General features: G+C 45.4%; 1 protein-coding gene across 2 annotated transcripts in view; it reads left to right on the top strand.

Moving 5' to 3' along the window:
- Positions 1-23775, top strand: part of LOC126175307 (uridine-cytidine kinase-like 1) — a 112055-nt gene that overhangs the window by 65442 nt on the left and 22838 nt on the right. For both annotated transcript variants that reach the window (XM_049922011.1, XM_049922010.1), the window contains exon 8: positions 19042-19251. In XM_049922011.1, the coding sequence (XP_049777968.1) occupies positions 19042-19251 (210 nt within the window). The remainder of the gene's footprint in view (positions 1-19041; positions 19252-23775) is intronic.

The raw sequence follows: 23775 nt of genomic DNA, 5'->3' as shown, positions 1-23775 counted from the left end.
CATGCCAGTGACAGTACCTAGATGCCAACCTGTGGTAGTCGTGCAACTATATTAGACCCTAGGGGAGATACACACTCCCCTCTTGTGGTTCCTGCAGCACCATCTTTTGGGACCTCGACTCCTCGCACCTAGTAGAAGTGACATCCTTCTCTAGTTTCTGATGACAGGTTTCCCTTTCAGGAACCCTTTCCCAAGAAATTGACAGACCATTGACATGATATCAGCTGGGAAGCAGGAGGAGTCACAAACTGCCTGTCTTAGGTCTGCCTACTTCTGTTCAGTTCCTCGTATCGCAGCAGATATATCCTTGCAAGAGTCTGACCGTTGTAAGTACTCAAGGAGAAAAAGAAGAAAACTCAGGAGGAGGCTATTCTGGAAGCACTAGATCTCCCCCATGCTGTAGGTCTCTGAACTGATGTTCCTTGATATTATTCCACCGCCGACGGTGACAGAATGATGCTGGGGCATGCGTGAAGTGTCATCTTGGACACCTCGCACCTAACCAGGGCGACCTTATATGCTATTTCAATGGGACTGCAGTGGATATCACTGTCATCCACCAATACTATAACTTATGATGTCTTCTTCTGTGACCTGTGTTGCTGCCAAAAGAAATACATTTCACCGATCATTCAGTCTCTGAGATTACTGTGTATTCTGTTGGAACTGTACTGGCACTGGCACTGAGTGTGTGGAGAGATCAGTACATTGGTTCACACAGATGTCATCAGTGAATGTATTCCCCTCTGTATCACATTGGAAGCAATAGCACTGAAAGTGCAAAAGACCCCAGCAGATGACCATTGTAGCTTTTATTTATCCCCAGGAAGGGCATTTATTTACCTTGAGATGTCCACCTTGACCCAACAACTCCTACTTTGGGATTTCAGTGCACACCATTCCATGGCAGAGTGCCATATCGCTTGTTATGGGCCTTCCAGTTGACAAATTTCTTTACAGTCCTGATCTGCCCCTATGTGGGGCAACCTCCTTAGTTCTGTGGGGCAACCTCCTTAGTCTGCTGGGACATCAAGCTCAATTACTGTACCAGGTTTTCTTCTTTGCAGTGGTATTTTTATCAGTGTTTTAGTTATTGCTAAACACCTCGTGACCGCTTTGCATCGGTGTTTGTATCTTCTTCTTTTCCGTCTATCAGACTATCTTCTGAGTGCATAAAAGAAAAGTTGGACATACCCTATTCTTTATCCCCATCCCTGTAGTCCTCAATTAATTATAAACATTTATCACTGGAAGCTGCTTCAGGCTATTGACTTGTTGCATAAGGTTCCTGGCCCTGCATTTAGTTGTCATCAGATTATCCAACATCTGACTGTTACTCAGAGGCTCTATCTACAGATGATCTCCAATTATATTTGGCTCAAAGGCATTTTCCCTTCACAAAGAGAGATAGTGTCATTATCTCAATCCTTAAGCTAGGCAAAAATCCAACAGCTAGCTACACACACACACACACACACACACACACACACACACACACACACACACACACACACACACATTGGCCTCATCAACTTGCTTTACAAACTACTTGAAAGGATGGTAGCAAGAGAGCTATGCTGGGTTCAAGAAACATTAGACCTCTCTTACCCATTATCAGTGTAGTTTTTGTTTTTGGGGGTGGGGGATGATCTACATCTAGCAATCATCTGATGAAAATATATTGGCATCTTGTTAGGTTGAGAATAATCATCACACAGGCTTTTGCTAAATTTCAACATCACAGTTTTGATCTATATAAGTCATATGACACCGCTTGGCACAGTCACTTCTTACCTATCCTCCATGACTGGGACTTTTGAGGCTCCCTACAAAATTTTGTTCATCTGTTTTTATCACACCTATTATTTGGTGCCAGAGTTCATACATTGCTCAGCTCCCATGGATCCAGTAGAATGGCATTTTTCGAGACTCCATGCTGAATGTAAAGTTTTCTAATTGTCATCAACAAACTAGTGACATTTGTCAGAATAGTAGTTACTCTCACGCTGTAAGTGTTTGGTATAGCTTCAAATCTGTAGCCTTTGCTGAACACCAGCTTCAAGGAGCCATCCAAAGAGTCTCTGCCTGGACCCTTTCCCATGGCTTCCACTTCTCTTCCAGGAAACCATGAGTTGCACATTTCTGTTGTTGTACCATAGTTCATCCTGACCCAGCTTGGATGTTGTTGCACAGTCCTGATTTATGGTACTTGCCTTCTATAAAAATGTACCATGGCTGCCCCATGTTCCTCGACTAAACACTAGCTGCATGTGAAAGCTTAACTCTTTCTGCTTCCTCGCCCACACCTCTCGAGAAGGGGCTCATGCTGCTGTGCTCCATATTGAATGGAGCCTGGTCCCATCCAGACTGTTTTATGGCTAAGTGACACCTGTGGGTTTGAAATTTTTGGACCTAATACATGGCTGTGTAGTAAGACTGGCTCAGCACCTATTGGACTTGGCCTGTGGACAATGTCCTTGCTGAAGTGAGGATCATATCACTTCATTTCAGATGCTGTCAGCTCTTGCTCTTTTATGCAAGTACCATACAACAATTTTGTAATCATCCAACTTAAAAATATTTTTTTGTACAAGGGCATAGACCCCAATACTAGTCCTGCGATGAGATTAGTTGTTGGAATGTGCCACGAGACCATCTGCCAAGGACCCCGACCCCTCCTTTTTCTCTCCTTCATTATACCCAGACCATGAATTAGGACCAATATATTTCAAGGCTCTAAAAGTTTCAGTTGCCCCCATTTCCTTTGGCATCTTGCTCTGTAAATTCATACGGAGTATTAGGGTGCCGCTGTCATTTGCAATGATGGCCCTAAAACCAATCAATTGGATGGGATATACTTTTCAATCTCCTGCCAGTCAAGAACAACATTCGCTGCTAGGAACATGTGGTGTTTTTATAGCGGGGCTGATTGTCATTAAGAGCCCTCAACCACATACTAATTTGTAGTGACTCAGTGAGTAGTCTCCAGGCTGTTATCAATTTTTCCAATTGTCATTTCAGCCTGTGATATTTGCAAATAATAATCTTTTTCTGATTTCCGTCTTATTACCTGCTCAACTGTCTTCCTCTGGGTCCCAAGTCATGTGGGTATCTCGGTGAATGAACTGTCCAAACATTTGGCTCGAGAAGAAATTACTCGCCCAAAATTCACTTCGACGATTCCAAGTACAGATTTGCTGGTGCAAAAAAGACCTTCACTCATTCAGAAATAGAACATTTGGTACATCACTGCCCTCTATTAAATACTGCCCTCAGGGGCTCATCATTCGTTTGCTGAGTAAGGATTGGTGACACTGGGTTTACTGACTTGGAGACTGGTAAGTGCTGCCAGTCTTCTGTTACCATAAGCTCTGTGCATGCATCAGCGACCACTGTATGGTGCGGCAGTGGAACATTGTGTGCCACAGGGAATGGGGATCTTGACTAGACTGCCTGGATAATGAGGATGGTAAAAACCTTTATAAAAACCCTTCAATCTCAAGGTGTGCTGCGTGCTGATGAGATGCACTTCTGTTGAGGTGGAACAGTCGTTAGTGGGCAATCCCAGGGGAACCTGCTGCACCTCAGTTGTATAAGGCTTACTCAGGCATGCAGGACTCAGAGTGGACCCTTGTTTCCCTAGCTGCTCGTGGGACTGAGATGGATCCCTCGAAATCATCATCTCCTCTTCCCAGTGGGCACCGTGTATCGCCTGGGAATATTCACACCCAACCCTCCAAAAAAATGAGAGAGGCTAGCCCTCTTGGTAACATGCATCTGTTGAATTATAGTACCAGGGCTCAAGGAGTCATAAATCAAAATGTGTTTTTGGCCATGAGAGGAAGGAGGGGACGTTTAAAAAAGTATATCCATAAAGGCGTGGAAGGACTTGCTGGAACCTTGAAGTCTATTATGCGGCTGCGAAATGATTCCCTACTGGTTGAGACTAAGAAGGCAAAGCAGGTGCAACTACTTATGAAGACAGAAAAAATGGGGGGGAGTATGATGTAACTGTTGAACTGCATAACTCCCTTAACTCTAGAAGAGTGTGGTCACATACTGTGACATTGCAGAGATACACATAGGGGAACTTAAATAGGAATGGGTATTGCAGGGGATAGTGGACGTAGAGCAAAGGATGCATAGGAATAATGGAGAAATTGAGAAGACCTTCATTATGACTTCTAATTCTCCTATGTTGCGTGACCACATCATGGCAGGTTTCCTCCGACTTAGGGTTAGGCCTTATGTACCTAACCCTAAGCGGTGCAGCAAATGCCAGAGTTTTGGTCACACAACACTGAGTTGCAGGGGTGAAGTGACCGGTGGGAAATGTGGAAAGGTAGCCCATGAAGCTGGGATTGACTGTCCATCTCCAGCAGTCTGCGTTAACCGCTCTGGGAGCCACCCAGTCTGGAGCTGAGACTGCCCTGTTTTTGCAGAGGAATAAAAAATTCAGGACCTAAGTCACCCAGCTGATCTCCTAGGCTGAAGCCAAAAAGGAATATAAGGTGACGAAACTTCCCGTCTTTACCAGTTCTTATGCTTCCATGGTGCAGAAGCCTGTTCCTAAGGTTGATGCCTAAACACAGACATCGTCCAGTGTACCACCATCTATTACCAGCACCTGTGTACTTGGAAGTGTACATGCCTAGGCAAAACGAGTAAGGATAAATCAGTCCAAGCAACTGCCACAGAAAAGACCAGCAACAGTTCTGCAGTGAGTGTCAAGAAGGCGCACTAAAAGCAGAGTGCCTCTCAACACTCCTTTTTCCCTTCATCCTCGAAGGGACAGAGTGCAGGGAAAGGTTCACGACGTTTGTGTCAAAAGCTGTCCTGAACGCTGTCAGATGTCATTCTTTCATGTCTGACTGATGAAGAGGACATCATGGAGTTAGATACCTTGGATCCAGGAGCCCCTCCACTCCCCTCGCTCTACAAGTGCTTCACCTTCACGGTGCAAAGATAAGGGTAAATTAAAACCACATTGACGAAATGGCTCCCATCCTACAGTGGAACTCGCAGGGGTTTAGAAAGCATGTGGAGGAACTCTGTCTCTTATCTCAGGGTAGACCACTGTGTCTGTATCTCCAAGAGACTCATTTCCATCAATCATACACCCCTGAGCTGCGAGGCTATGTACTCCACAAAAAGGACGACCTGAGTGGAGAGAGAGCTAGAGGAGGTGTAGGTATTTTCGTCAGTACCGATTACCACTCCTCGCCTCTCTCACTTACAACAACTTTACAAGCAGTTGCTGTATCACTGCTCGTGCGTCATCCGTTGACAATGTGTTCTCTTTACTTGCCCCCACATGATGTGCTTGATGAAGAGGCCCTAACTGACCTTATTACACAGCTCCCCCTCCCCTCTCTGGTAATTTTAATCCACACAATGTGCTTTGGGGCTCTGCAACTACCTGCCCCAGGCGTAGAGCAATTGAGAGGCTTCTCACGTCACCATGTGCATACTTATAATTGCAGGACAGAGTACTCACTTCTGCACAGCAACTGGGTCGTTCTCTGCAATTGATCCCTCACTTTGCTCTCCAGCCCTTGCTCACATTGCCCATTGGGAAGTGGTCTATGACTTGCATGTAAGTAATTATGTCCCAATCTGGCTTCATGGCTTGGAATCTGAAAGGAAACTGCTGTGATGATGTGTGCTCTATAGAGCCGACATACTTTATAGCCAGTTGGCCCAGTTCGAACATTGTGTGAATGTCGAGGCATGGGTGGATCGTATTGCCAAAATAATCCAACATGCTGCTGCAGCATCCATTCCGCAGTCCACATAACAGAAGAGTCAACGTGTCCCTTGATGGAGTGCCGAATGCTGCTCTGCAATCAGGACCAGGTGTGCGGCTCTGCGTAGGTTCAAGTGTCGGACAACTGCAGAGAATCTTTCAGCCTTTTGGGTGATGAGGTCAGAGTGTTGCTGAATTATTCGAGAGTGCAAGAAAAGGTCATAGCAACAGTACCTGAACACCATTAGTCATTCCACAAAAATTTCTGTTGTCTGGGAGACCATCAGGAGAATTTCTGGGAGAGGAGGGAGGGGGGGAGTGGGGTCACTTCAATCCCTGGTTGCTCCCTCACCACCTAGCTCAGGAGCACTGTCCGCCCAACCATCGGGGACACCAGACCCCACTTCTCAGCCAGACAAGCGTAAGTCTTGTTTGGCTCCTCTCGCGAGGAAGGGGTCCCTTGGGTCACTACCTTCCCAGTTGTCTTGCTAGTGGGAAAGAGGACACCTGCCAGTGGCTGAAGTGCCCTAAAGAAGCTGGTTGTAGGGATTATGATCATCCTCAGTCCTGGAGACTGAATCAGTGAAGCCCTCCCAGCCAGAGAAACCCAAAGATCAGCGAGATAAATCCAGAAAGAAGACCTCAAAGACCAAGGGAATTATGGTGGCACACACACCAACTCTACCTACAAGCTCTGCGTCTGAGGGTGAGGTGAAGATTATGGCGTCCACTGAGGACCTAGATCTTGCCAGACCCTCAGACATATTGGATATAGCCTGTTCAGGAGATAAGTCAGTGGCAGCAGATGACTCTGACTGAGTGTTTCATGCCTTCCCAGTCTCACAATCACGTCATCCTCCAGTGGAATTGAGGCAGTTTTTTCCACCACCTGGCTGAGCTACAGCAACTGTTAAGTTTACACCTGCTTTCTGCATTGCCCTCCAGGAAACCTGGTTCCCAGCAATGTTCACCCCTGCCCTTCGCGGCTACAGGGGATATTACAAGAAATGTAGCGAATATAATAGTGTCACGTGGAGTTTGCATTTGAGCTGAACTCGGTATGTAGTGAACCTGTTACCCTTCAAACTCCTCTTGAAGCTGTGGCTGCCAGCATACAGACGAAGCAGAAAATAACTGTCTGCAACGTTTATCTCCCTCCAGATGGAGCGGTACCCCTGAACGTATGGGCTGCACTGATTAATCAACCCTCTAAGCCTTTCCTACATTGAGGAGATTTTAACTCTAGCTCTGCCTCTTTAATACTCAAGCTGCCACACATTTCAGTGTTGCTCATGGTAGGTACTCAGCCATTGATTTACCAATTTGCAGCCCAGGACTGCTTCCATCTGTCCACTGGAGAGCACATGACGACCTGTGTGGTAATGACCACTTCTCCATCTTCCTGTCACTCCCCTGACTTCATGCCAATGGACGCCTACCGGGATCGGATTTCAACAAGGCAGACTGGGTAGCGTACATCTCTGCTGTCACCGTTGAATCTCCTCCACCTGGTGCCATCGATGTTGTGATTGAGCAGCTCACTACAACAATAATTTCTGTGGCGGAAAATGTGATCCCTCATTCTCTAGAGTGCCCTGACGAAAGACAGTCTCTTGGTGGTTGCTGGAAGTTGCTAAGGCAATTAGTGTTGGCAAGCTCTACAGCAACATAAGTGGCACCCTTCCATAGAGCACCAAATAACCTTTAAGTGGCTCTGTGCCCGCATTCACCTGCTTATAAAACGAAGGAAACAGGAGTGTGGGGAGAGATACATGTTGACCATTGGGTGCCATACGTCACCTCCCCAAGTCTGGACGAAGATCAGACGTCTTCTTGGGTACCAGATCCCAACAGGTGTCTCTGGAGTTAACATCAATAGTGTGTTCTCTACTGACGCAAATGTGATTGGTTTGCTAAGCAATACGCTTGAGCATCTGCATTGGGGAACTACCCCCCCCCCCCCCCCCCCAACCCCCTGGCCTTTTGCACCCTCAAATGGCAGATGGAAAGTCCTCTTTCACTACAAGCCACAGTGAACCCTATAACACCCTATTTACAGAGTGGGAGCTCCTAAGCGCCCTTGCGCATTGCCACAACACAGCCCATGGGTTGTATCGTATCCACAGTCTGATGATTAAACATCTTTTGTCTGACTACAAGCGATATCTCCATATCATCTTCAACTGGATCTGGTGCGATGGCGTCTTTCCATCGCAATGGCAGGAGAGACCATCATTCCGGTGCTAAAACCCAGTAAAAATGTGTGATATGGATAGCTATCGGCCCATCAGCCTCACCAACATTCTCTGTAAGCTGCTGGAATGTATGGTGTGTTGGCGGTTGGGTTGGGACCCGGAGTCATGTGGCCTACTGACTCCATGTCAGTGCGGCTTCCGCCAGGGTCGCTCTACCACTGATAATCTGGTGTCCCTTGAGTCTGCCATCCAAACAGCCTGTTCCAGATGCCAACACCTGGTTTCCATCTTTTTTGACTGTGTAAAGCATCCGACATGACCTGGTGACGTCGTGTCCTTGCCACATTCTATGAGTGAAGTCTCCGGCCCCCGCTGTAGATTTTTATCCAAAACTTCCTTTTGCTCCGTACTTTCTGTATCCAAGTTGGTGCCTTGCATATTTCCCCCGTATTCAGGAGAATGGCATCCCACAGGGCTCCGTATTGAGTGTTTCTCTATTTTTAGTGGCCATTAACAGCCTAGCAGCAGCTGTAGGGCCGTCAGTCATCGCTTCTCTGTCTGTATGCGGATGACTTCTGCATTTTGTATTGCTCCTCCAGTGCTGGAGTTGCTGAGTGGCACCTACAGGGAGCCGTCCACAAGGTGCAGTCATGGGCTCTAGCCCGCGGCCTCCACTTTTCAGCCGCGAAGTCGTGTGTCATGCCTTTTGTACTGGTTGTGCCGTTCATCTGGAACCTGAACTTTATCTTAACGATGATACACTCGCTGTAGTGGAGACATCAATTCTTAGGACAGGCTTTTGACACCCGATTGACTTGGCTTCCTCTCCTTCATCAGCTTAAGTGGGAATGCTGGCAGATCCTCAGTGCTCTCCACTGCCTGAGCAACAGCAACTGGGGTGCAGGTCGCTCTAAGCTGCTGCAGCTCTACAGAGCCCTTGTTCAATCCCACCTTGACTATGGGAATCTGGTTTACGGTTCAGCGGCGCCCTCAGCGTTGTGTTTTCTTGACCCAGTGCAACACTGTGGCATTCGCCTAGCGATGGTAGCCTTTAGAACGAGTCCGGTGACCAGTGTCCTGGTGGAGGCCAGAGTCCCTCCATTGCCAATCCGACGTGTGCAACTGCTAACCAGTTACGTTGCACACATTCGTAGTTCTCCTGAGCATCCAAACTACTGTCTCCTTTTTCCACCTGCGGCAGTCGATTTCCTGCATTGGCGGCCCGGGTCAGGGCTCAAGATTGCGGTTCGCGTGTGATCCCTTCTCTCCGAACTCTGTTACCATCTCTACTTGAGGTCCCTTCACGTACACCTCAGCCGAAGCTTCATCTGGAAGTTTTGCATGGCCCTAAGGACTCTGTTAACCCCACCACTCTCCACTGTCACTTCCTCTCAATTCTTTACATGTTCTGGGCTCTGAAGTTGTTTACACCGACAGCTCAATGGCTGATGGTAATGTTGGCTTCGCCTATGTCCGCAGAGGCCCAATTGAACTGCATTCCTTGCCCGCTGGATGCAGTGTATTCACTACAGAGCTTGTGGCCATATCTTGTGCATTTCAGTACATCTGTTCCTGTTCTGGTGAGTCGTTTCTTCTCTGTTCTTACTCCCTTAGCAACTTACAAGCTATCGACCAGTGCTACCTTTGCCATCCTTCGGTAGTGAACATCCAGGAGTCCATCTCTGCCCTGGAACGGTCCAGTCGTTCAGTGGTGTTTGTCTGGACCCTCAGAACATGTTGGAATCCTGGGCAATGAAATTGCTGACAGGCTGGCCAAACAGGCTAAGCGGAAACCGCTCCTGAAGATGGGCATCTCTGAAACTGAATTGCGTTCTGTCTTATGCCACAAGTTTTTTCGACTTTGGGAGATGGAGTGGCATAACAGTATGCTCAACAAACTGCGTGTCATTAAGGAGACTGTGAATGTGTGGAAGGTTTCCCTGTGGGCTCCTCACAGGGAATCAGTTGTCCTTTGTTGGCTCCGCATTGGCCATACATGGTGAACACATGGTTACCTCCTTCGTCACGAGGACCCACCTCAATGTTACTGCGGTTCCCAGCTGACAGTCGTCCACCTCTTGGTGGACTGCCCACTTTTAGCCACTCTGTGGCATACTTTTAACTTTCCCAACACCCTACCTTTGGTGTTGGGTGACAATGCCTCAACAGCAGCTTCAGTTTTATATTTTATTCGTGAGGTTGGGTTTTATCATTTGATCTGAGTTTTAGCGCATGTCCTTTGTCCCTCTGTGTCCTCCATCCTAGTGTTTTTAGAGTGGAAGTTTTAATGTGTTGCGGAGTGGCTGGCTTCTCCTTTTTATTTTCGTGATCGGCCAGTCATGGTCATCTGCTCTCTTGTTTCAATCCCTTCTGCCTGTTTCTTGCATCTCTCTGTATTTTTCTTGTCCTGTTTTGTCCATTGTAGTGTTTGTTGTCCTTCTGTCATTCTTCTGGTTCTTCCTTTCTCCTGTTATTGTGCCATACTTTGTCTTGTTTTCTTCTTTCCCTTGGGTAATTGTTCTACTGGGAACAAGGGACCGATGACCTCTGTTTGACTAACCAACCAACCACCTCTGATGAAGATTACAACTGTCCATTTTCCAAATGGGTGCTGGATTCTGCATTGTTTGGGGCTCATGACACATCCCCTGGTCAAGACAGGATCCATTACAATTTGGTGTGGCACCTCACAAAGTGAAACAAAGATATCTTCCTCGCAATTTTTAATGCCATTTGGGCATGAGGTAACTTTACGAACTCGTGGTGTGAGGCAATTTTAATTCCTCTTTTAAAATCTGGGGAAGACTGTACATGCGAAACTAATTACTGTAGTGTTGCCCTCACTAGCTGCATGGGGAAGACCTTGGAGCAGATGGTCAACTGCCACCTCGCCTGGATTTTAGAATTCAGGCAACTCAGGCTTTCAGTGTGGGTTCAGGAGGTATTGCTCGACCTTTGATAACCTTGCCCTCCTGGAGGCAGCTATACATGTTTTCCTATGCTGACATCACCTTCTAGGAATTTTTTTTCCATTGAGAAGGCCTGTGATACTATATGGAGGCATCATATTCTGGAGCAGCTTCACGAATGGGGTTTTTGTGGTTGTCATCCCATTTTTATGAAGTCCTTCCTCTCACCACGATATTTGATACTGAGTCAGTGATGTCATGTCTGATGCTTTGAGCGGGAGAACAGTGTCCCTCAAGGTAGTGTCCTGAGTGTGACTGTCTTTGCTATAGCATTAAATCTGTAGTGAAAAGTCCTGTCTGTGTTTTGCTCTTCTTCAAGCCTCACAATGACAGCACATGAGTTACAACTAACTCTTTAACATTTGGATTAGTGATCGCAGAAGAGTGGTTTTTAAGTTTTCCACCGTGTTCTTTTCAACCATTCTCGTTACATTTTTAAACTGAGTCAAGGATGAGAGACACTGTCCTTACTTTGAAAGACACAGTGATGTTTCTGTGTATCTCATCATATTTGACTCTAAGCTTATGTGGTTACCACCTGAAAAAAATGGTCACTTTAGGCTTTAAGTATTTTAAAATGTCTTGACCACAGTACATGGGGAGCAGACAGGACTTGTCTGCTCCGGTTTCACAGGTCATTTGTGCAATATCAGCTCTATTATGAGTGCATGGTGTATGGGTCTGCGAGACCCTCTAATTCAAAGATGTTGTATGTGGTGCACCATGAAGGGATTTGGTTGGCCACTGTGTCATTCAGAACAAGCCCCATGGCAAGCATCTGTGCAGAGGCTGGTGAACCGCCACATCACTTCAGGCAATGAATACATATGGTGCACCAGGTGTATAAACACTGTCCACATCATACACACCCACCTACCATACAGTTGCTCGACCTCCACTGGAAAGGCTTTTTCATAACCAGCAACAAGCAATGAGGCCCTATGTGATTTGTGCACAGGATTGCCTTCTAGAGATGGGTGAGGCTGGTCTTCATGTTTTACATCGTGGTGGGAGCAGATTTCCACCTTGGCTTCTCCGGACACCCACGCTTACTTTAGACTTGATGAATTTTAAGAAAGATTGTACGTCAGATTTTACATTTCAATCTTCATTTTTTAATATTGTAGATATACATCACAGTTTCACAATAGTGTCCACCGATGGCTCCAAGCAAGAAAAATCCCGTGGCTGGTCTTTCGTGTTCCTCGACCATGTCACCAGGATTCGCCTTCATGATGAGCATACTGTTTCCTCAGCGGAGCTCCAAGCGATCCCGAAGGCACTGGAGCAGATGTTTCATATTCGGGGCAAACGGTTACTCATTTGTTCCAATTCCCTTAGTGTCTTACCATCGTTACAGAACTTGTACCCAGCTGAGGAGTTTGTCAGGCTGATATATGACCAACTGTACTTACTCCAACAGCAGAGTAAGCAGGTGTCGTTCAGCTGGGTGCCAGGCCATGTAGGAATGTGGGGAAATGAACAGGTCGATCGGGCTGCCAAGGAGGCCTGCAGAGGACAGGATGTGGCACAGTGTCCTATTCCCTTGCAGGTTGTCGTTTCTGCACTACACAGAAAGTGCATGCAATTGTGGAATGAGGAATGGGTGGCAGTGATGGGGGCACTGCCCTCTCACACTTACATTTATACTACGGCAAGAGGATCCCCCGTTTTGTGATGCTTGTGGTGTGCGTATCTCTATTGGTCATATTTTAATGGAATGCATTTTATATTGTGATCCAAGGGCAGAAGCAAATATTGGTGGGTATCTGCTCTCTATTTTAGCTGATGATGTGATGAGTGTGAATAAGGTTTTAATGTTTTGTGATATGCCTAGACTCTGGCCTAAACTTTCAGGCTGGAGGTTGTAGTGTGTTGCAGAGTAGCTCTCTCTCTCTCTCTCTCTCTCTTTTTTTTTTTGCCCCCCCCCCCCCCCCCCCCAGCCAGCCATGTCCATCTGCTATATTGTTTTAGCTCCTTATAGCACTTTCTTCGTATGTCTTCCCTTTTAGGAGGTCCACAACTCCTTTGTGGTGTGTGCGTGGTGAGCACGGTGCCCTGAACTAGTGCAGCTCTCTTTCCTATCCAGGCTGGATACCTTCCCTTTGCACATCCCTCCCTGTCCCTGATCCTTCCTGCCCGTCTTCCCCTTCTCCCTCTCTTTGGGAGTATGTTTTGTGCCTACGTCTGGAGACAGATGCTTGTGACTGTTAGATGTGGTTTCTCTTCTTTTATCTCTCTACTGGAAAGTCTCTATCCTTACTTTGTCCTTCTCTTTTCCGTGAGTCTTCTCTTTACCTTTTTCTCCACTGTGGCATTTGAGAATTCTTGTCCTTGTCTGAGAGGTCCCCTATTGAGTGACATCTTCCACCAAGCAGATCTTGTTTGCCTCAACACTACGGAACCTAGTTTTTTTGTCTCGCTTCACGTCAACCTACTCTCATTTGGCCCTTCTGGTCGGTGCTGTTCAGCTAGTTCGGCACTTTTAATGGTTTGCTCTTGCTGACATACAATCGAGTGACGATTTTACATGTGTCCTTAGATTAGAGCCACAACTACCATATATGTGCCCAAGACGCCATAAACGATCAGGTCAATCATTTTACGGAAATTATTCTTACAGCCGCAGAACATTCAATACCTCATACCTGCCCTTTGTCCCAGAACCCACCAGTTCCTTGATGGAATGAGGTGTGCCGTGACGCAATATCTGAGTGGAGACATGCTCATAGTCTTTTCCATCATCATCTTACATTGCCCAATTGTATCTGCTATAAGCAGTAACATGCGTGTTGCCGTCGCATCATCCGCGATAGCGAGAAGGCAGGCTTGGACTTCTTTACCAGCTCCTTTAGCATATTCACTCCCTCGTCTGTAGGTTGGAGTCGAACTCGGTGGTTATCTGGCACATCTAGTTTCTCCCCCGATCTCTGGGCTAACTGTCATGCTAGATACCTTAGTGGATCCAGTTGCAATTTATAACTCATTGGGTTAACACTTTACTGACATTTTGAGCTCTTCAACTTGCTCACGAGTCTTTCACCTGCAGAAACGAGCAGCAGAAGTGCGACCTCTTGCTTTCTTCTGTCAAAATTGCCAAAGCTATAGTACCATTTTTTTTCCATGCAGTAACTCCTACATGCACTCTCTTCCTCTCACTCTTCTGCCCCAGTACCGGATGCCATCTGCATCCAAATGTTGCTGCATTTATCAGACCATAGTCTGAAACCTCCTTCACCTTTATAATCGAATTTGTACCGACAGTACCTTTCCCAGAAGATAGGAAAAACTGGAAAGGACAAATGTCTCCTCTCTAGCTATCACCCTATCTCTCTCACGAGTAATGTATGTAAGGTTTTGCAGTGCATGATAAGTTGCTATTTAGGCTGGTGGCTGGAGTCCTGAAACCTTTCAACTCCTGCCCAATGTGTATTCCAAAAGCATCGTTCTGCATTTGACCATCTTGTTGCTCTCTCCACTTATATCATGAACAATTTTCTCAGGAAACACCAAACGGTAGCTATGTTTTTTGATCTGGAGAGGGCATATGATACCTGTTGGAGGACAGGCATTCACCGCACACTGTTCTCTTGGGGCTTTCGAGGTCGGCTAACCCTTTTCAGCCATGAATTTATGATAGAGCATACATTTAAGGTGCAGATGAACACTACTTTCTCCCGTACTTTCACCCAAGAAAACGGGGTGCCCCAGGTTTCCATGGTAAGTGTTGTACTGTTTGCCATCGCCATAAATCCAATTATGAATTGTCTCCTTCCTGATGTCTCAGGCTCCCTCTTTGTCAATGATTTTACAATCTACTGCAGATCTCAAAGGACCAGCCTTCTTGAATGATGTCTTCAAGGATGTCTCGATCACCTCCACTCATGGAGCATTGAAACCGGCTTCCGATTTTCTTCCAGTACGACCGTCTGTATAAATTTTTGGTGTTGTATGGAGTTTTATCCACCTTGCCTACATCTAAACCCTCTTGACCTTCCATTCATGGATGCTGCCAAATTCTTGACTTATGTTTGACAGAAAACTGTTCTGGTCTTCCCATGATTCATATCTTTCGGCTCACTGTCTGCGATCCCTCAACACCCTCTGTGTTCTGAGTGGTGCCTCCTGGGAAGCGGACCGAGTGGTCCTCCACCTATATCGCTCCTTAGTGTACTCGAAATTGGACTATGGAAGCATAGTCTACTCCTCTACATGGCCATCTATTCTTCGGCGTCTAGACTCTGTCCACCACTATGGATTGCGTTTAGAGTCTGGAGCTTTTTGCACCAGACCCGTGGAGAGCCTTTATGCTGAGACCACTGAAGCCCCGCTGTCCAGTTGGCGAGCTGTCCTTTTTTGAGTTGTTACGCTAGTCATCTGTCTTCCATGCCTGCTCATCCGACCCATGCCCTTTTTTCAACGCCGCCTTGGATTTAGGGTATGCAGGCTGCCCTTCCTCTCTACTACCACCAGGAGGCTGCTTACGTCAACTGCTACGTTCCCCTTCCTTCCAATCCCCTAAAACTTCCTTGACAAAAGGGGGATTGGTGCCACCTTGCCTTCGCCCCTGGACCTGCCTTCTCTGTGATCTTTGCCAGCTTCTCAAGGAGAGTACACCCCTCCCCCTCCCCCATAGTTTATCGTAGGACATTTGCTGCTCTATGCGCATAAATGGAGGATGCCACATTTATTTACACTGACAGCTCAGAGACCACCTGCAGTGTTGGGAGTGCCTATATTGTTGGCGACACCCCTGTTAGATTTTAGCTTCGTGACCAGCGTTTTGGTTTTACTGCAGAGCTTTACACTGTTCTCAAGGCTGTCCAATACATCCTTCACCATAAGCTGATACTGTATATTATATGCTTGAATTCGCTCAGCTCTCTTCTCAACATCCAAGCTCTTTATGCCGTACACCCTCTGGTCCACTGGATTCAGGACTGCCTCCACGTGCTCCTTGGTGTCTCTGTGGCATTCCTCTGAATCCCAGGGCATGTTGGTATCCACGGAAATGAGGCAGCCTATATAGTGGCAATGGCTGCAGTCTCCCCTTCCTCGGCTTGCTGTTTGCATGGTTCCCTTTGCTGATCTCCAGAGCGTTTTATGCTGCCATGTTGCTCTTTTATCACACAAGCATTGGTCTGCGCTTCCCGATAATAAATTACGGGACAGAAAACCTCTTTCCTGTGCTTGGACCTCTTCCTACTGGCCTCAGCGTCGGGAGGAGGTAATTTTAACTAGGCTCCGGATTGGGCACTGTCTTTTTAGCCACTGACATCTTTTAAGTGGTGATCCTCCTCCACTTTGTCCCCACTGCTCTCGACCGTGGACAGTGAGACAGCTTTTACTTCAGTGCCCTTAATTTAATCCGCTCCGCTCCCATTTACAGCTGTTGCCTGATATATATTCCCTTTTAGCAGATGACATGCTCGGCTGATCGCGTACTTGAGTTTGTGTCAGTGAGATATCAGTATTCAAAGCTCTTTTTGGGAAAACAACCCCCCTTAAATCGCAGTTTTCTAAGATTTCCTTCCGTTTTTAGTTTCCCTCCTCCTTGAGTTTCGCTCCCATTGCTGGTGATTTAAATTTTGGTTTTTTGCCCTTCACTAAGCCACAGAATTGGTGCTGACTGTAGCAGTTTTGTGCCCTAAAACCGTATCATAAAAATAATTCCTATGTCGTTAATGTTTTACTATTGACACAATACTTTGTTCCGTGGTTCTGTGCGGGCATGCACATAGTTTTCCCAACTTTTGCTACCTGTGTTTTATGTGCTGTTTTAGCTTCATGTTTTGTATATTTTACTGACACTCGTCTCACTCTGTTTTCACGCAGTCGCTAAAGACCTTGTCGTCGTGCACCCATACAAACATGTCCACTGTGCTCTATTAAATACTGCAACAACAAAAAGATTACTTGGCATTCCTCCTTCCTTTCCTCATGGAAGGAATCCACTATCCTACATCACCTCCACGAAGTTGAAGTAGATTTGCCTGTACTTTAATTTTATGTAATGAACTACCCCAACAATGTGGTTGTGGAGCTTTATACGCATTAGCCCACATACAGATGGGTACCCCATCTTTCTGGCTCTTCATTCAAAGCTTGGTCTTCTGAATGCCTTGACTCTAATATTGACAGACAACATACAAAGAGTTGAACTCGTTCTTCATTTGTGCTAAGGAAATGGCTTTTATTCTGAGATATAACATTTTAATCTGCTGTTGGGGTTGGGTCTGGGGTGTCTCTTACCTCATGCTGTGTTCAGAGGCCCTCAGTCCTACCTCTTCTGCCCACTGATTTAGTCATCTTTCTTTTACTGTGTTTTAATTGGATTTTGGCATAGTTTGTTTTTTTCTTTTTTCTGCATCTTATTTTATGTTTGAGGAGTAGCAATCCAAGAAGAAACAGTGTTAAAAATTCCTTATGTTTGTTATTAGCTGCTGAAGAGAGAACAATTGCACTGGTTCTTATGCTTCCTCCAAAGAGTGGGTTCTTTTCCTGCCTTTAGAATTAGACTGTAAAGGTTCCATCACAATGCTGAGTCCTGAGGGCTCTGAGCTACCCCCCTCCTTTTACTGGTTTCATTTCTTTCACCTTATTTGCCTTTTGTTACTGTGCAGCTGGAAAGTGTTATTTACAGTTAAGGTCTTAGCCCTTCATCAAGTTGGTGGGGATTAGAGGTAGGTGAGGTTTCTCTCACCACAGGTGAGCCATGGAGTAGTCCTTGTCTGCACTCTGATGTGTATACTACCCTGACCCATATACTTTACCTCCTTTTATTTCTCATGTATTGCTTTCAGTGCCTCAATTTTACCACTTCTACGTACTACTGAAATTCAATCAAATTTCTGCCAGACATCACAAACTCAATCATATTTATTGACTGAGGGACTGATGACCTCTCAGTTTAGTCCCTTAAACAACCAACAGTAGTTACTGGAGTACTGACATAAACGATTCACCAACCAATTATATTACCATACATTTTATGGGTGACATATCAGATCACAGAACTTGTTAAAGCAGGAGTAATATAGTAAACTTGGTTCATTGAAGAGTGGTTGCACGTTCCTCACCATTTGCAGCTAGGTATTGGCCAGCCCAGATTGGCATTTGGAGATGTTCAAAGAAAGGGAAATATGATGGTGTCAGAATTGTCCTCATGTGGTTTTGTCAGATTTCCCTGAATATGTTGAAGTAAAGATGACATTTTGAATTGAAAGACATGCCAGTTTGTCAGCTGTGACATTCATGAATTAAGCTGTTGAACAGAACATACTGGCCTAATTTTGTCACTGGTGTAGTGTCAGATATATTCAGTGCATGTTAGAAGGTCCCATACGCCTAGATAAATGAAGTAAATTGTATATTGGAGTTCTTATATATAAAAACTATATATTCAACAGATCTGTACATGCGGATCTCCACATCCCTGACACCTTGTAGAACCCCTCAGAATTTATGCTTCGAAAGGCTTCCTCAACACTATTGCGCAATTCTTTATTAGTCTTGTTTGACATCAAACTGTATGCCAAGCTTTTTATTCCACATGAGTTATCTGCTGTGGTAAGGCCTATGCTTTGTGGTGGCCATTTCAATGAGGCTGCAGGTGCTACTCAACCACTCTTAACCCAGTGGTCTCCAAATTGTTCATCAGGAAACTCACACACCTAAGTAGCAAATTGTGCTGGAGCTCCATCCCTGCAACACACGATCCAAAATTCCCGTGCCTTCAAGCATGATTTGTTAACCATGCCAGCAAAATGTCAAAGTAATTTTCTTCACATTCTCATAAGGGGGGAAAAAATAAATAAAAATGGTCTGTGACATTATCATGATGAAATCCTGACCTACATTAAGTTTTGATTAATTCAGACCATTTTATGTAGGTGATGCAACTTTAATAATGGCCCGTGTACTCTAGCATAAGGAATGTTGCAACATTGCAGCACAGTGCATTCTCTTTTCCAAGATTAAGGGGAAAATTTAGAAAGGGAATGAGTAGTATGTTGAACAACTCCAACATAGTAGATGAGTAAACATGTAGTCTTCCTGCTTTTAGACAAAAAGTTTCTACATTTTTGTGATTCAATCTTTTCAAATGTAATTATATTCTAATGTGTTTCAGAGAGGATTCAAAGTAAGAGAACAGCTGGCACATTCATACATTGGACAGCCACTTCCAGAATCTGTTTTCTTGCTTCCTTCAACACCGCAGGTGAAAGGATTGCATACATTTATTCGTAATAAAGACACACCAAGGGATGAATTTATATTTTATTCAAAGAGGCTCATTCGTCTTGTCATCGAATTTGCATTGTCACTGCTACCATTTAAGGTAAGAAAATGAGAGTTGTGAAATAACATGTTATAATGTGGTATTAAACAGAGGACATTGTTTACATTCTAAATGTGTAAATGTTGTTTTTTTTTTCTGTAGTCTGACATGCAGTCACAAACAATGTGAGAGGATTCTTTTACAAGAAGTCTTATGCTGTGGTGAATATTTCACTTGATATTGGACACAACAGAACAAACTAAGATCTGTCGTTTGTTTAGTTTTCTAGAGCATATGTTCTGAGTAACCAGAAAATAATGTGGGAGAAGGTAGCAAAACTTTGTTGATCTATGTAATGTGTCAACTGGGAATAAGTATAAAGGGTTAATCAAACATGCTTATTGGCATGTGTAGAATAAACTGTAAACAGGAGAAGTTGTGTGTGATATTGTGGTGACTGTTATTGCTGCGTGTGAAGGAAATTGTGTGGGATTTATTTTAACTGGTGATCATAGTGCTACCTTACACAGGAGACAAGGAGATAATTACCCACATCCCAGAGGGCAAGAATACATGCCTGTCACTAATTGTTGTGCAAATAGGGGGGGTGCGAACACTTAAATCTTTCCATGTGAGCTCTTATTTTGTTATGATGATCATTTTTGCCTATGTAATGGGATATAAACAAAATATGTTGATTGAAATTTCGTGAAACGATCTCATCACAATGAGATGCATGCATGCATGCAACCTAAATTCTATGTGCACAAAAGTTATTACTCTGTTAAAGCAAATTTACTTGAAAAGCGTTAAATTTATGGCCTGGTATGAAATAAGTATTTCGTTTATCTTATTGCCTCCTGAAATATTGGGAAGTTTTCTTGTAGTGTTAGATGGTTTCTATTACTAAATATGACTATTTTCGTGTCTGTTCCTTTAGTGGTAGAGTGGAGGGAAAGTTCCCAATTCAAAAGAAAATCACAAAGAACAAACACACACTGCATGCAAACAAACATTAGCTGTGGTAGGATGTAGTTAAGTAGCAGCTTCTCTAGTGCCATGTAAACAGTGCCTCATTAAACAACCAATATACAGCCAGTCACCACAGTACTAGTTTGTGCCAATTTTCCATTACAACACTCATTTTGAACATGTACTGTAGGTGAAAGTGAAACAATGTGGTCGTAAGCATGCTGACATATTGTGCAAGTCATTCTATCAGAATAGTGACTGTTATGCCACAAAATGTATCCTGATGCACATTTTAATGACCTTTCGGCTGCTAGAACTGTATTATTGTACAGAGAAGAAGAAGAAGAAGAAGAAGAAGAAAAAAACCTGCAAACACGACAAAAAATAAGAGCATAAGACAGTTCCATAGATCTTATTCATCTGTGTGCGACTTCAACATCTACCAAATTTACATATATACTCCACAAGTCACTGCACAGTGCATAACAAAAGGGTACTTCAAGCAAATTTAGCATGTTGTCATACTTCAGTTATGTATGGAGAAGGGAAACTGATGGTCTATATGCTCTCATTCTGATGTTCCTGTGAGATCATGAGGGTGGTTTGAAAAGTTCTTGGAATGGAATAGAAAAGAGTACTTACATCACTGAATTTGGTTTATTTTTCAATGTAGTCTCATTGTAGATTAATGCACTTAGTCCAACGATGTTCTAGTCCCTTGATCCCATCTTGAAAATGAGTTTCCTCCAGGCCTGCAAAGTAGTTGTCAACTCCGTCTATCAATTCTTTGCTTGAAGTTAATCTTCATCCACCAAGAAAAATTTTCAGTTTTGGGAAGAGATGGAAGTCTGATGGAGTCATATCAGGTGAATAATGTGGGTGTGGCAACAATTCATACCTTAGTTTGTGTAATTTGCCATGAAGATGGCACATGTGTGCAGGTGCACATTGTCTTCATGGAAGGTGACCTTTTTCCTCGCTAAACCTGGCCTTTTTTTCGTGTATCTTTTGTTGCAATTTGTCCAGGAGGTTAGGATAGTATATTCCAGTAATTTTTTGCCCAGTGGGGAGATAATCTTCAAACAGAACCCCTTCACATCCCAGACACCAGAACATTTGATGCCATGACCGTTCCAGCCAAAGGCATTGTCTTTGCTTTCTTTGGTGGCGGAGAATCAGCATGTTCCCACTCCTTTGACTGTTATTTTGTCTCTGGGGTACAATAGTGTACCAAAGTTTCATCTGTGGTTGGTCACTAAGTAGTACAAAAAATCTTGTTCCTTTCTGATAAAATGGGCCAAACATTGTTCTGATATGTCAATTCTCATGCGTTTTTTTTGATCCAGCATCAAGAGTCACAGCATCCATCTTTCAGATAATTATTTTCATTTCTAATTCTTCAGTTAAAATGTGATATACCCTTTCAGATTACATCTGGCAAGCATGAGGAATTTCACACTCTTTCAATCAGCGATCCTCCATGATCATTTTGTGCACTTTTGCAAGGATTTCTGTAGTAGTGACACATCTTGGCCGACCACTGCGCAGGTCACCATCTAAGCTCTCCTGACCAAATTTAAATTCATTTGTCCACTTGGCAACAGATGAATATGAAGGAGCAGAGTCCCCAGTGTATTCTGTAAAATTGGCATAAATGTCCTTTGCTTTCATACCTTTCTTTACAAAGTACTTAATCAATACTAGAATCTAGATTCCTCCCCCTCCGCTCCCCCCCTGCGGGTCCGGGGATTAGAATAGGCCCGAGGTATTCCTGCCTGTCGTAAGAGGCGACTAAAAGGAGTCCATCCCCCTCACGGGGGTAGTTAGCGCCTGCGTCCGGAGACGGACGGTTCCACGACCTATAATCGTGGTCTTTTTGGTTTTTCACTTCTCGTTTCTTCCTTCCTTTTGTTGGTTCCTTTCTTTGCTCTTCTCCACCTCACTGTCTTCCTTACTCTTTCCCTTTACTTCTCCTTGCCTTCTCATTGCCTTTTTCTCCTTGCCTTCTCATTGCCTTCTTCTCCTTGCCTTCTCATTGCCTTCTTCTCCTTGCCTTCTCATTGCCTTCTTCTCCTTGCCTTCTCATTGCCTTCTTCTCCTTGCCTTCTCATTGCCTTCTTCTCCTTGCCTTCTTCTCATTGCCTTCTTCTCCTTGCCTTCTCATTGCTTTCTTCTCCTTGCCTTCTCATTGCCTTCTTCTCCTTGCCTTCTCTGGCCTCCGCCTCGGCGTTTGAGACAGTCTGTCCTCTTTCTCCCTCTCTCTCTTCTTTTTCCTCTTCTTCCTTCCTCCCTGTGCGTGCCTGAAGGCCGACCCACGCGTTCGCACGCGTAGCCGGTGACGGGGTAACGCGTAAGACCCCGCCCTGGGTAGACATGTAAGGCACGCGCGTACCCCCTGGTAAAGGCCAGGCCCGGGGAGGGGTGATTGCCTGAGCTGATACCTTCTGACCATGCCGATTGGTCCCTCCGTCTGTTTCTCGGGAGGTGTGACCTGAGGTGTAAACATTCACCTAAGGCGGGAGTGCCCTCTGAGAGGGTCCCCACAAGGAAGGAGCGCGCCATCGGAGACGCTGGCAATCATGGGGGATTCCTCCGCAATGGATTCTACTCCATCTCTCTCGACTTCGACCCAAAAACGGAAACGTGACCAGCCAACGTTGACAAAAGTACTACCGCCTGCCCCACAGTTCCTCGTAGTTTCTCGATCTGAGGACGGAAAGGATTTTTCCTCTGTCAACCCTTTCGTTATTCATAAGGGCGTAGATGCCATAGCCGGATCTGTCAAATCTTGTACTAGGTTGCGTAACGGCACCTTATTACTAGAAACTGAGAGTGCCTTTCAGGCACAAAAACTGCTTCGGGCCACCCTCCTGTACACGTTCCCTGTCCGGGTGGAGGCCCACCGAACTTTGAATTCGTCTCGTGGTGTAGTCTATACTAGCTCCCTCGACGGATTGACTGACGAGGAGCTTCAATCTTTCCTCGCTGAGCAGGGCGTGACGGCTGTCCATAGGGTCATGAAAAAGGTCAACAATGACCTTGTACCGACCCGGACACTTTTCTTGACCTTCGATAGTGTTAAGCTGCCATCGCGCATCAAGGCGGGCTACGAGGTTATTTCTGTTCGCCCCTATGTCCCGACACCTACGCGCTGCTACCAGTGTCAGCGTTTCAATCACACTCGACAGTCTTGTTCCAATGCGGCTAAATGTGTCACTTGTGGCAGGGATGCCCATGAGGGTGACTGTCCACCTCCGTCTCCTCGTTGTGTGAACTGTCAGGGTGACCATGCGGCATCCTCCCGCGACTGTCCTGTCTATAAGGAAGAACGCTGTATCCAAGAAATTCGGGTCAAAGAGAAAGTGTCCACCTCGGCTGCTCGCAAGCTATTGGCTAGTAGGAAGCCCACGCTGCTCCCAGCGGGGAAATACAGTACTATCCTCGCCTCTCCTCGGACTACCCGGGAGGTAGCAACCCAGACATGCGATCTGACCTTCAGCACCACGGTCGTCCGTTCGGCCAGTGCTAAGATCGCGCGGTCGACGTCTCCTCTTCCTCCCATCACCCCACAGACACCAGCCCCTTCATCAGCTTCTGCTAAGACGAAGACCC

This window comes from Schistocerca cancellata, chromosome 3, assembly GCF_023864275.1.
Source record: "Schistocerca cancellata isolate TAMUIC-IGC-003103 chromosome 3, iqSchCanc2.1, whole genome shotgun sequence".
Classification (NCBI taxonomy): Eukaryota; Metazoa; Arthropoda; class Insecta; order Orthoptera; family Acrididae; genus Schistocerca; species Schistocerca cancellata.
This window is presented reverse-complemented; position numbering and strand designations above follow the sequence as displayed.